Here is a 14,914-nt window from a genome sequence, read left to right as displayed (position 1 = left end):
TATGGTAACAAATCAATTTCCCCGTCATGGGATCAATTAAAGTTCTACCATCTTCTATCTTTTAGAAAGTCATAGGGGCTTTTAACTCTGAAAGGATCTTCAGTAGCACTCAGTAATACAGTGGATCAGAAGAAGCCTCTTATTAAAGACACTGTTGAGTTTCTCTTTTATAAAGAAGCTGCTCAAAGTTTTGATCTTTAGAAGAATCTTTCTTTGGAAAATCTTCTCGAGAGGTTCCAGATTAGAAGAGGAGATTCGGTCTCTTTTATCAGTTTGTGGAGCCTCAACAGGTGACTGCAGATGTGATTACACTCTCCACAAAGGGTTTAAAGTAGCGCTGTCATGTGATTCATCTTTAGTCCGATTAATTAATTGTGACCTGTGATTAATCAATTTATTTAATCACAAATATTTTTAACCTAAAATGAAGCTGTGAAAAGCCTCATTTTGAAGTATTTTCATTCACATTCATAAAATTGTGGTGCAGTAAAAAACAAATTAACAAAAAGTTATATTTAACGCCACTCTGATCATCTTTTGATTTATTCTTAAATCGTTTCTGGTTGTCTTTTATTTTTAATTATGTTCTTTTTAGCCAAAATGTGTACATGCTCTCCCACTAGCTTACAGCCCCTCACACCGCCAACACAACTTTACCGGTGTAACAATAATGGTGAACGGTATTGGAGCTATCCAGCCGTACCAATTTGAGCCAGATACAAGCTTTTTTAAACAGAATTTTTGTCACAATGCTTTGAATACAGAAATACTCCTGTACATGTTCACCATAATGAAAAAAATCCACATAAACCTGTTAAAAACACCATTTTAGTTGGAGTTGTAATTAATCATTTATCACAAATAAATGAAGAGGAACTTATTCATTAGGATGCAGCAGACATTTTCTGGATTATTTGGGTCAATATTGTATTTTTGTAGTAATAAAGTAAGTGCCTTTGGTTCAACTTCACTACTTGTAGAGTATTTGAGAGTATATAATCTTATTTATATTTCTGATTGCTCTTTCATTTTTCTGTAGGAAATATGTTTACATTGAAGTAAAAATTCCAAGAGTGAAAATCAAACCTGATCTCTAGATGCAAAGCCAGGAGACAGCGGTCGGCGATGTCCTGGAAGCCCCGAGACAGGTCGATGAGAGCCTGAAGAATCTGCTCCCTGCTGCGTTCACTCTCGCCGAGCACCTGGCTGTCAGCTGAGCACGGGGAAGCAGCTGGGTGGAGACAGAATACAAGAAGACAAGATTAAAAATGCAGTCGCACTAAACAGAAGCGGAGCAGAAAGGTTAACAAAAAATCCTCTTTGACAGAAATAGTTCCAACTTTAGTAAATATGAGCCGATTGCTGAGTTTGATCAAAGAGTCTAATGGAAACATTCTTTATGTATGAGTGCATCCATAGTTATATGCATTTTTCCCACACATATAATGTAAATGGTAACAGCTCCTCCAAAAAAAACCCCATTAGTTCAACTTCACACTCTTCCTGAGTCCTTCAGTATGTTCTTGTACTTTCCTCTCACCTCTTGTGCTGAGGCAGCAGGAGCATGTGTCACTGCAAAGCATTGTAAGCCACACAAAAAGACCTGAAAGCACGTGTGTGAGTGCGAGAACCAGAAAGCATGATGAGTGTATATAAATTCAGCTCAGTGTAGATCAATGGCCATAAATTAACAAGGGGAGGAAAAGGCGAGAAATTGGCCCCGTCACTCATATGTTAGTCTATTTGGCCAATGAGGCGTGTGGGGATGTGTATGTGTGCGGCGGCACAATGAGTGACTGTTGAGCAGGAGAATGCAGGGGTCCGCGATCGATGTGCTGCAGTTAAAGCCGGCTCCCTTTCTTACGCGTCTTGCCCTTCCGAAGGTCGCACGTGCACGCACACCGGAGCACGTGCGCGGACGCACACAGGTAGGAGACACAGCAGTGGGAATCACTGCAAGCTGTAAAGCACCTGGAAATTCGTCAAACTGATTCCAATGATACTGTCAAATAATAATAATATTTCTAGTTTTTATTTACTATATATATTTTTACATTAAGATGTGTCAAACTAATATATTTTTTTACTAAATTATGCTACACCAGTGAGCAGAATTGACACTGCTGATTTGGTGATATATCGCGATATTTCATGTGGCGATACTTGTATCGATTTAAAATGCTGACAAGACAATATTTAATTATTTGCTAGCTAATTTCCCTTATTTTCAGAGTTTTGGTACTTAATTATCTCAATAAGATATTAAGGATTGTCACTAAGATTTTATTACCTATTTTGAGTAAAAACTTGAAACTAGAATCTTAACAGTTACAACAGTAACATTATCTTCATTTAAGTCTGTCATTTGTATAGCCAAGATCAATGCAGGAGTTTTACCTTATATCAAGAATTTTATCATGAATAGTGAGAAAAAATTGCTTTTATTCTTTTTGAAGAATAGAAAACTACTATTATTTTTAGTATTTTTGGCAGATTTTAAGAAACAGATCCCCAGTGGTTAGCATAATATCAAAAGTTAAATCCTAGCAAAATAATAATTAAAGAATCACTTTGAACATTTTGAGAAAATTAATGTTGGAAATTATATTTCTATTAGTCAAAATTAGCATGAAATTAGTAAAAATATACTACTTTTAAGATAATTGTGGTGCCTATGAGGTTAAGTATTTTTTACTTTTTTTTTAACTCTAGATACGCCAAATATTCTTGTTCTGTTGCCGATACTTTTCCTGATTTAAACCAATATTTACCTATTTTTTTTACATATTTTTCTTTTTTTAAAGCAGACTTTGCAGTTTAAGTGTATATTAAATGGGAATCTTAAAAATGCACAATTATTTTGACTCTAAATGTCTTTAAAAAATGCAATTCCTAAAAAAAAAAAAAAAAAATCAGATCCAAGACAACTAAACAAAATAGATTGAACTAATTTTAACCATTTCTCTGTTTTAAATTCTCCAACAATCTCTGTACCTCTCCCCACCTTTTCTAATAAATAAACATCCAAATCCATACCCATTTTATACTTCTATGCATGGAGAGTGCCCTCACATACACAGCGGATCACGTCTTGCATTTGCCAAACACTTTCTGCTGTGCAAACTTCAATTATTTTAAATTAATCTCTGAGAAGATAAGAGACCACTGGCTTCAGAAAACAGCCCTGACTTATTTCCCGAGCGTCCAATCAACAAAGCAAACACAACCGGGTTTGTGATGTGCCACTCATGACAGCAGCTTTTACAGGCGGTGTATCTGACACACACAGATAAAGAATGGGAACCAGGTTCTCAGAAAAGTGTGTAAACGTTCGATCTATTTAACTGAGGTGTTGGGTGAAGTTCTTTTCAATTTATTTATTTATTTTTTTTAAAGAGATGACCCTCTTTAGTCAAAAACATCTTTAAATTCTCAGAAAAAAATTTTCATATTAAAGTTGAGTATTTTCTCTAGGCAAAAATATTATTTTTGCTTTTTAAAAAGAAAATTAAATCACGGAAACCATCCAGCAGAACTAAAACAAGATTAAAATTGCTAAAATTACAACTATTTTATGTGTTTGAGAATTATTTCACAATAAAAGCCCACTGTGCAACCAGTAACTGCCCACAACAAGGGGTTAAATATTCTCCATGGTCATGTATCAGTAACACTTGAGCTAAATTAGCAACAGGAACAACAAGCAAGAACAATTTTAATCAAAAACAATATCCCCTATGATGTCTCAGGGGAGCCGAGCATTACGACTTTAATTGATTTAATTACGTTATACTTAGCTGAAGCTGTTTACTTTCCCTGGTCAACTTCTAAGATCATTAACAGATTAAAACTGATCACTGAAACAAATGCGGCCACTAAAGTCAACACTGCAAGGACTTGCGCATTGAAGCCACCTCAAAGGAGAGTTAAATGAGACGATCAAGAGGACAGAAAGCTACTACTGGAGCTCATTGATTAATTTGCAGCTTCCAGATAGAAAAACAATGTGGCAATATGCTGTGAAGTAGAGACTTAGTGTGGTTAAAAGGGCTTAAAATAAAAAATTGGCAATCTTTCATCTTGTATTGGCAAATACGATATGTATCGCGATACTTTTTAAAATTTTGTTTTTCAACACATTTATTATAAAAATAGTTGTGAATATTTAAGATTCCGTCTGTGAATATACAACCAGATTATAAAAATGTTTTATTAAGATATTTATTTGGAATATTTGCTTCAAAACATATCACTAGTAGGGGCATATATTGGCAAGAATCGATACAAGTATCACCAAATGAAATATTGCGATATGTCGCAGAATCAAATCGATTATTTAGGATGTACTAAATAATTCATCTTTTTTCTAAAAAATAAACTTTAGAAGAACTCAGATATTTACTGACAGAATATTCATCTCTTCCCGTTTGCCTTTTTCTGTTTTCATATTTGGCTGTCTGTGTGCAAAAAGGTCACTTGCAACACGCGCTGCTCCCGGGAGTTTTGTCCCCCTTAGAGTTTCTGTGTCAATGTACACAGGCAAATGCTTGAAAGAGACTTGAAGGTATATCTCTTCTCATGTGTTTGACACTCAGTCACTTTGACAGAATGAAAACAAAAAAAAGGGGGGGATTACTGTGGCACACACAGCTGGGAGTCTCTCTTGGGGGTGTCCATAAAGCGCACATGCACAGGCATGCACATAAAACTACACTCAGATTCCTGCTGTTTCAAGTCTGAGCTGCTTTGATGCGAGGGAGACGTCGCAGCATGGGGGGGCACCATTAGAGTTAGAACAGACTGGTAAAGAAGACGATACATTAGTTCTGATTTATAACTTTGTTGCCTTTTATACTTTATTTTCTACATTAAAATTACATGCATATCTTATTGATGTGTTCTTTGTGTATTGGCATGATTAGATGTGAATATATTCATGTGAATATTCTGTGTATTCATGCACACGTGTGTGTGTGTGTGTGTGTGTGTGCGCTTATCCAATTATTTTGGAATCTCATTTAAGAGGAACATCTGCTGCTTGCCATCTGCAGAGGATGAGGGCTCAGACATTAAGGGTCATCAGTGATGGAATCTTCCCACAATCAAAAGCCATACAGGTGGAAATAAAAAGGTAAGATTCAGATTAACAAAGGTAATGTTACATAATACGTTATTTCTTTATAATCCAGGAAAAAAAATAAAAGCTTATGCTGGAGTGTAAAAAAAATAGTACCAACTGAGAAAAAAACGGGAAAAATTAAGAATAGGATCCATGACTGCTGCAGGGTGTAATAGTTTTAAATAATCGAGAGGAAAACAAGAGCAGATAGAACTCATTTTGCTGATTCTGGTCTACGAAACTCTGAATTTTTGTTTCGTAAAATGAGAAAACAGAAAAAGTATATTAAAGCGGTAATGTGTTACCTGCCCTGACCCCGCCTACTGACCCTCTTCAGTGGTCGAGTGGTCAAACCTGCAAGTGCCAAATTTATGAATAAAAAAAACACCTTTTTTTTTTTAATGGTAGGTTTCTGTTAGTTTCATCTCTATAGCAACTATTTCATATTTTGGTCGACTGGAAGTGAAAAACATGTCGATGTAATTTTTAGAAGATTTGGCAAAAGTAAACTTTCAGTTTTCCGTGGCAGCAGAAGTTGTTAGCGACCCCACATTGCTAATATGTCCATATTGAAAGTAATACATTTTTGCTCGGTTTAAGCAAAGGATTCATGAATTAATTAAACTTTTACAAGATTCTGTAAATATTTTGGAGCAACAGAGGAACAGCAGTTTAGAGAGCTCGCCCTATTTCAAATCTACAACTTCAAATTCCATCATTTTTTCCATGAGTATCTTTCCAATGAAGCCCGAAGAGTTAGGAGGTGATAGATAAAAACAACCCCTATGCCCTGTACTAAAACTTACTTTTTTTATTTTATTATTTTTTAATTCAAGATGGCGGCCTTTTGCTGAGGCCAAAGATCAATGAAACTTCGGTTGTGGTTGCAGACTAAACATGGTGGCGTGTGTGTGAAATTCCACCAAGATCCCTCAAACAAAAACATTTCTTTTCCAGAGGAAAGGAAATTTCCTTTAAACCAATATTTTCAGTTGTTGAGTTGCTACATTGAAAACAAAAGTCTTTTTAGTGAGTGTCCTTGATTGAATGGTGCCAAAAAAAACATACTAATATATAGGAAAAACCTGGACTTGCTATAGTCAAGGTGAATCATTCCTAAGCCACTGTGAAGAAACTTTTGCCATGGGCACACTGCATGATTACTGCTTGGAAACCCAGCCGCCTAGATTGGAAACCTTTATCTACGCCCACCTAATGATGGTCAGGCCTCCAGCAACCAAACACATTTCATATCTGTGCACATCTTAATGTTGCCAGGCAAAGAAAGAAAGAAAGAAAGAAATAAGACCGTCTACCTCAACGATTCATCAACTTTTCTTAAGGATTTGCTTTTATGAATATTTCACATATAAAGGCACCTGCGAGACACAATTAATATTTTTTTAAATAAAAACATATGCAAAAAAGCAGGGGAGTAGAAAAAGAATCAAGGCGACGCTCGTGCTGCTGCAGGCGTGTGTCGCTGAGTAAATATTGTCAGAATAGATCAGAAGTCTCATGTTGCAACCAGATGGATGATGAGATCCTTTTCTGCAGCCACCTTCACACATAATCACCATCAAGGGTCTGTCTAGACACACGTTCTCAATACACAAACACCGGCTTTCAGGCATCACCGACAAACACACATGCAGAGCTATCCCCCCTCACCCCAGAAGAAAACCTAATCTGTATGTGCAGACCTTGAAAAAGATTCATCACAGAGTGGAAGTAATCATAAATGTGTGATATTTTTATGTTAATCTCCAGGTTTCGGAGCATGACAATATATCCGACTTCCAGTCAAATTCAACTGGCCCAAGAAAATGATCAAAACAAATGTCAACTGCAGAGCTCAGCCAGGCATAGCCAAAGTCTGCAAGGCCCTTTCCACTCGAGTAAAACGAAAAAGGAGAATTTTACGTGCTCGCTCTATGAGAAGGAAAGAAAAAAAAAATGCCAAGAAAGAATAAAGCGAAAAAAGTACGTAGAGGGAAAGAAAGAAAGAAAAAGTCAAAATAGGGAGAGGAAAATGACTTGTTCATACCTGACTGCTTCTGTAATATAAAATCCAATTTGAAGAGGCATAGACGTGAGGGGCGCAGGGAGGTGGAGGATGAGATAAGGTGGGGACTTTTTCCCTGCAGTACCCTTGTCCCATCTTGCGCGGTGCACAGCCGTGTACACACTCGTGCACGTTCGCACACATCCCGGCTACCCCAACGCACATGTAGCCCTCTTCATCAACTCACCAAACACTAAATAATGAACAATACGGAGGCTGTCCCAGCATGATAAGTGACTGCCCTATCCTTCCCATTAGTGCCACCCGCTGGAATTAATGGTAATTATGTCACGTCCCTTCCCGCACTTTTATTGAATTCTTATCTGTGAATAAACGGGAAAAAATGTGGAGCAAGAGGGAAGAGTTTAAAAAGATATACGGAAAGTCATGTCCAAATAAGAACAAGTTCACGGTTAGTTATTTCTTAAATAAATATTGAGATTAGGGACGGCAAAAATAGAGTTCAGCGTACAATCAGGTCTGAAGGTAGAAAGTTGTGACATTGGCTGATAAAAGATGAAGCCCTCTCTGGGACCAAAGAGGATTCAGGTACGGCAGTGAACCCGGCCAAGCTTGTGTAGGCTCGATAAGCAGATCACTACAAAGGACAGGGATGCAGTGAATAGTCAAATAAATGTGCCTCATGTGGGACTGAAATGCTGTGATTACTTCACCAAACTTACTGAAAGAACTAAATAAAAAAAAAAAATACTAGAGTATTAGGGCCACCATGAAAATAAATACATACATTTATGAGGATTGAGTCATACATTTAGTAGAAAAAAGTAATTTAATGAGAATTAAGGTATACATTTATGGGAAAAAAGTTCTAATTTTAAAAGAAAAAAAGGTAAGGTTTTTTTGAAAATATAGATTGGTTTATTGTGTGAGTCTCCATCAACATTATGTGCAGACTAGTGTCGCCATAAGGCTTTACTTTTATGAAACACCATAGTATTTCTTTTTCTGTTTTTTTTAAATATTTTTCTTTACCATCAGGAATTCTCCATTTATAATGTTTTTATCGTAAAATTAATAATAATTCTAGGAGTTTATTGCCATAATATTACAGCTTTATTCTTGCAAAATTAGTTTTTTCTCATAACTTTTCGTACATTTTAGACTTTTTTCCGCATTATATTAACACTTTTTCTCATGAATTTATAACTTTATTTTTGTACATTTTAAACTTATTTTCCCATATTACAACTTCATTCAAAATAATTAATGCTTTTTCTCATATATTTATTACTTTATATTTGTAAATTTTAGACTTTTTTTCTCTCACATTACAACTTTACTCTTGATAATTACAATTTTCTCTCATAAATTTATTACTTTATTTTTGTAAATTTTAGATGTTCTTCTAATAATATTACAACTTTATTCTCGGAGAATTACAACTTTTATCTGATATTTTTATTAAATTAATTTGACAATTTTTTGATTTCTTTTTCTCAAACTATTACAACTTTACTCTTGATAATTACATTTTTTTCTCATAAATATATTACTTTATTTTTGTCCATTCTAGACATTTGTCCTCATAATATTACAACTTTACTCTTGATAATTACAAATTTTATTCTCATTATTGTATTACTTTATATTGTTAATTTTAGACTTCCTATCTCATAGAATTCGACTTAATTATTGTAAAATTACAACTTTTTTCATAATTTAATTACTTTATTTTGGATAATTTTAGACTTTTTTCTAATAATATTAAAACATTAGTCTTGCAAAATTATAACTTCTTTCCTGATGATTTTTTTCCTTAATTTTTGTAAATGTGAAACTTTTTTCCTCAAAATATTACAACTTTATTCATGAATATTACTATTTTTTCTCATAACTTTATTATTTATTTTTTGTAGATTTTAAACTTTTTTCCTGATAATATTACAACTTTATCCTTGCAAAATTACAACTTTTTTCCTCATAACTTTATTACTTTATTTTTGTAAATTTTAGACTTTTTTTTTCCTCATAAAATTACAACTTTATTCTTGAATATTACAACTTTTTCTCTAAATTTTATAACTTTATTTTTGTAAATTTTATACTTTTTTCTCATAATATTAAAACTATATTCTCTTAAAATTTTTGACTTTTTTCTCATATTTTAGGACTTTTTACTCGTAAATTTAATACAATTTCTTTTCAAGGTTCTTAATACTCCATCGTAGAAAACAGATTTGATGAAAACAAAAACAAAAAAGAGGCTTGTGAAGTTATTAACTTAATATTTAATTTATCATTTTTTATTCACACGTTTGAATAACCAAATTAAATTCTTCGGTGAAATTATTTTGAGGTGCAAGAATAAATTAAATACTTTGGTCCTGGCAAGAACCTATTTTTTTTTAAATATCAAGTGATTAAAGATAGCCAATGAATTGAATATTTTTAACAAAATGTATCACATTTATTTTTTTTAAGGCTCCACTTAAAAAAGTGACAAGCTGCGTCTGTGTCAATGAACAACCAATTAGCATTTTGGCAACACGAAGCGTCATTAGGGTAACTCATATGGTTAAAATTAAAACGAGCTGGTTTCAATGAGACACATTGTAAATTCGGAACTTGGCACACTCATCAATGTTGATAGTTTGCAACCAAATCACAATTTTCTCCTCAAAACACAAATGTGTTATAATGCAAACTTATGTTGTTTGGCCAAAATAATTATCAGTTTTTGTAAGTTTTTGTGCTATAAATGTGTAAAGTAGAATTAAATCTTGATTTCTTGGTACTGTTGTCAAAGACAATTGCTGGTAAAACAGTCAAAGTAAACCACTTGTATGGTTAATTTTTTCTCTGAAAGTCACATAAACTTGAGAGGTCAATCATTTGCATTATAGATACAAATTAAAAATTAATAAATGACAAAACTGACATGAAATTGATTTAAAATAGATTAGACAACAATTAATTATTCTGCTGCAAATACCCAAAGGTCAAAAGGCAGACGGAGAAGAAAAGCGAAAATTACCTGCAAAAAGATTTACCTGAGGTGTCTGTAAAAACTGTCAAGAGCTGTCAAGAGCTCACAGAAAGGCTGAGGTTAAGAAAAAGACAGGGGGGGATACTACTGCCAAGTATTTTTTAAGGGTAATGGACAGATGAAATAAAACTGACTCTGGAAGGAACAGATGGATGGGTTTGGGGCTAATGGACACAGAGGACCACAAAAGTTAGGTGTGAAAAGAGTGGAGGAGGGGTACCAGTAGGAGCTGCCATCATTAAGGAGGAGCTAATTGGACCTTTTTGGGTTGGAGACAAAAATCAACTCCCAAACCTACTGTCAGTTTCTAGTGGAGATTTTTTTTTTTTGACAGGAAACGTACGGATAGAAGTTTGGCAGATCCAGACAGGCTGTCATTTTTATGCAAGTTCAACTTCATTTATTTATTAGACTGAAGTTTTTACTGTTGTATGCCTTATTTAGTCCTGCTTGTAATGGATAAAGGTAAATGCATCAACTAGGGTTTTACTAACATTTTTTTATAAAGACAAACTGGTGTTTTATCACTCAGCATCTCTTTCCTCCATTCAGTCAAAGCTTTTCAACACATATTTATAATCTGTTTCATTGTTTCAGCTGTCAGCTATCTTGCTGAAGACACATTGGCTATCAATCAGCCAGCAGCAACAGCTCCGTAAGGTCCGCACAAGGTCTTTTGAATGTGGATTAATTTGCATATTTAGATTTAAGGACGTAATTATTGCTAAAACGTTGAAACTAAAGCAATATCTGATGAGGAGTTTGTGGAATAATCGACACTTTGAAACAGAGAGCCGCTGAATGTCAGCTGACAACAGGTGTGAATGTTTTGACAAGTCAAATGAAGCAGGTAATGAGCGTGTGACAATAGAACCTAATGAGGCACAAGTAAGAAGTGCTATTATAAAACTGTTGCACATACAGATGAAGAAAATTCAAATACTGTACATGCCGTCTGTTGGGAACTTAGTATTAAAAAAATCCTTAAGACCTCAAGGACTGACAGGAACATTACCTGAATTATAAGATCATGGTATGAAAGGTACTAAAAGCTTTAGTAAATGAAAAGGAAAAAGATTATGGAGAGAAATTTCTAAGTACAGACAAAATTACTTGTTTGCCACCTTAAGAAAAAAAAATGTTTTTTTTTTCAAAGATAGAATTAGTATCAGAAAAATTATTACAAGGTAAACTCTCTTTGTTTGTAGGTATGGTGTATTCAGACTGGACACATTTGCTTTAAATTAAAGTTCAATTCCCATTAGTTGTCTCACATCGAGGTGTGTGAACTTTGTCCTCCGCATTTGACCTGTCCCTTGGGGGAGGGGTGAGTTGCAGACACAGCTGCGTTCGGGAACCATTTGGTGGTTTAAGCCCCCCCAATTCAACCCTTTTAATCTGATTGTCAAGCAGGGAGGCCCTTGGTTTAATTTCTAGACTTTTTGGTAAGACTTGGTCTGGATTTGAACTCACAACCTGTGTCAGAGCGGACACTCTTCCACAGGGCCACTGAGCTGGTCCACTTAAAATAAACTAGAGTTAATTTCCCCCGATAATTCAGAACAAATTTTCAGTCTGATTACAAAAGTAGCAGTAAAAAGTGTTGTTCATGACGTTTGATAAAGACATTCAAAATTTGTCAGCAAAATATAAAGTTTGAATAGTAAGCTATCCCGAAAAGGATTACAAAGCCTAGGACTTCCTATATTATTTCTCTGCTTGCTTTGGCCCGCCCTCATAATTCCTGGCCAATGACTGTAGAGCTCTTTAGTCAAGTGGTTTTGTTCACAAGATTTGGTTTGAAACACGATTGACGGCAGTCTGACTACAGACCAAATGCAAGGTTCAGGACTCGATACAGACTAATGGACCTTTTTCAATCTGAATACCCACTCAGGTTAATCAACAAAATGACAAAAGGAATCTATAAGAAACTGTCTTTTATTTACCGTGTATGTTCTGTACTTACTGGAAGTCTGAGGAAGATTAGCGAAGAATGTTTTAAGGCGACCTGCAAGCCACTCCATGCTCTCATGAAGGTTGGCTAAAGCCTTCAGGTCACTGACGTCCCGTAGAATCTCATTCTGAGGGATTAACTTGTCCCCCAGGTTTCCTGTCAACACCTCGGACTCCTTGGCAAAAGCAGCCCTGAATGACAGACAGAGTGAGAGTTAAGAGTTTGTGTGGTAAAAGTGACTAAGAAGACAACAAAAAAATGTTTCTATACTTAACAATGTTAACAAAAGAGAAGTATAGATGACCTTGTAAAAACATTGCAACAATATAAATGAATTTGAATATAAAACTAGATTTACAAAAAAAGTTAAAAATATGAATCTTGTATTGATTTAACTGATCAAGTGGAAACATGAGCTTAAAGACCTTCCTTTATCTCACATATTGAAGGACGGTTTGTGTCTTGTGCTATAAGGACAAAACTCTTAGCCTTCTACATGTACAAGGTTGAAAAATAACTTAATTTTTAGGATATGCCAACAATCTGTCCAGAAAACTTAATTTTCACTTTCATGAAGTTTGTTTTCTCATGACAGAATCTGCAAATGGTGCATTCACTAAGCTCCGGACATTAGCGGACAAAACAGCCACTCTGCCCAAATCAGTCTATACGTTTGTAATTTTTAAGGATATGCCAACGACCTGTCCAGAAAACTTAATTTTCACTTTTCATGAAGTTTGCTTTCTCATGATAGAATCTGCAAATGGTGCATTCACTAAGCTCCGGACATTAGCGAACAAAACAGCCACTCTGCCCAAATCAGTCTATACGTTTCTAATTTTTATACATCTGCAGCTAAACAAAGCAGTTTTTCAAAAAAAAAAGTCGACACTAATTAATCAATCGACATTTTGTCTGATAAACTGTTTTGTTTCACTGCTGATGTCCGGAGCACAGTGAACGCACCATGCAGAAACGCCCTGGGTTCCCTCAATCAACCTGTTTGTTCTGGGTTTTTTAGGAAATAAAGGGAGGGGGTTGATGCATGATATGGAATTAAGACCTTTAAAGAGCATAGATCCACTATTAAATAAAAAACTAAAAACAACTTTTGTGGAGTGTTCTTCTACTGTTTTTGTTGTTAACCACTAAAAAGTGACTTAAAACAGGAAAAGTCTCGGCGTCTCCGCGCAGGAAAGGTAGAGGGGGACGCTTCATTCTTGTTCTTAATTATCTTGTTTTATGAGAAAACTAAGTTTGTTTAAAAGGCTGTTTTTTGCTTCCGTACATGCACAACCATGTTATTAAGACTGTTACTGATAGTGGATATTATGATATATCTGCAGAAATAGTTAATGGGTTATGAAATATTAAAAAGAATTGGTTAAAATTCTTGAACAGTGGAGCTTTAGCTTCAACGATGACATTCTTTCGATGATCATAGCTCCTCAACCTTTGATGCAATTAATGTAATTCCAGTGGATTTTAGACGCAGAAAAGCTGCCTTTGGTTGATATGCAACAATGTACAGTAGTGAAGTGCTTATGTAATCAGAGTTACAATAGGTCGAAGAGTATGTGTCCTTTAGTTGTCGCCGACGGTGTTAAAAGGTTAGGACTATCCTGGTATACTCAAAGTTGTGAAAACCTGTCCTCAACTTAGACCTAGACATAGATACGCAATCGAACTCAAGTAAATCCGATATAAAAGGTTTGCCTTGAAGAGTCATTTAAAACAAATGGTTAAGCAGAAAGTAAAAAAATACTTACAAACAAAAAGAAATGTACATATAAGCACTATTGGAAGTGAAATTATATTTAGAACCCCAGATGGAAGAAAGATCATGGAGATCAATGCCATTGTGTTACAGAAAACATAGCTTTAAATGGCTGTTATAGTCACCACAACAGCGTAGAATGACAACCCTTCTAACAACAGATGGGCAAAGAAATTAGAGTTAGAAACTCTCAACAGGAAATAGCAAGTTTATTGAAGCACCAGGCTGTAAATCATGCAGAGGCTAATCCCTGCTATGCAGCGATGAAAACATCTATAGGTCTCAAATCAAACGGCCTTATAGCCCCTCTGCTATCTCTGTGTCCTCCATATGCATCAGGGTGTCTTAAAAGTGACTGTGAGAGAGGCAAAAGGGGGCACACACACAACACATTTACTTTCTTTGGCTGCATAACCAATTTATTTATTTGGTTTGCTATTCTGCCTCGATGAGCTTCAGTGTTCCCTGAAGAGGGTGCACATTCAAAGCCAATTTTGATAAGACTGACCCCCCCCCGCCACTCTGTGGCTCTGTCTACTCTCTTAATGCTTCCCTCTTTTTCCTTTTCCCATTTTCTTACCCCTTTCAGAAAAAAAACATAGCTTAAAAGAGCAATCATAACTTGTTTATCACTGTTTCTCGACGGTTTAATAATTTACGAGTAAGAATTAGGCATACTAATCTCTAACTTTATCATAACAACCAATTTTAACACATACTTTATTCTTTTAAAGTGTCTTCTCAAACAAACAGCTTGTAGTATGTGTGTACCGTGTAAAGTCCTCTTCATCTTCTCTTTTCTGTCTGGCCTGTCTGGGTTGGGCCATATTTGTCCAGTTGGGGAGGGACTGGAGCAGACGACTGATGTCCTCATCTTTAGACCAGGATGCACTAATGGTCAGCTTTTCCTCACACTGGACTATTGCCCTGAGAACAAACACAGGAAGCCCACCAATAGATTAGAACACACAACATTTCACCTTACACTA

At 35.3% G+C, this 14,914-nt stretch overlaps 1 protein-coding gene across 1 annotated transcript in view; it reads right to left on the bottom strand.

The window, feature by feature from the left end:
* The window catches only part of exoc4 (exocyst complex component 4), a 143,182-nt gene that overhangs the window by 23,039 nt on the left and 105,229 nt on the right, over positions 1-14,914 (bottom strand). Inside the window, exons 15-17 of the mRNA XM_024287903.2 lie at positions 14,697-14,852; positions 12,161-12,339; positions 1,087-1,231 (exon numbers count right to left, since the gene is read on the bottom strand). Of these exons, the coding sequence (XP_024143671.1) occupies positions 1,087-1,231; positions 12,161-12,339; positions 14,697-14,852 (480 nt within the window). The remainder of the gene's footprint in view (positions 1-1,086; positions 1,232-12,160; positions 12,340-14,696; positions 14,853-14,914) is intronic.

The sequence above is a fragment of the Oryzias melastigma genome, linkage group LG23, assembly GCF_002922805.2.
Source record: "Oryzias melastigma strain HK-1 linkage group LG23, ASM292280v2, whole genome shotgun sequence".
NCBI lineage: Eukaryota > Metazoa > Chordata > Actinopteri > Beloniformes > Adrianichthyidae > Oryzias > Oryzias melastigma.
Note: the sequence above shows the minus strand (reverse complement) of the source record. Positions and strands in the feature narration are given on the sequence as shown.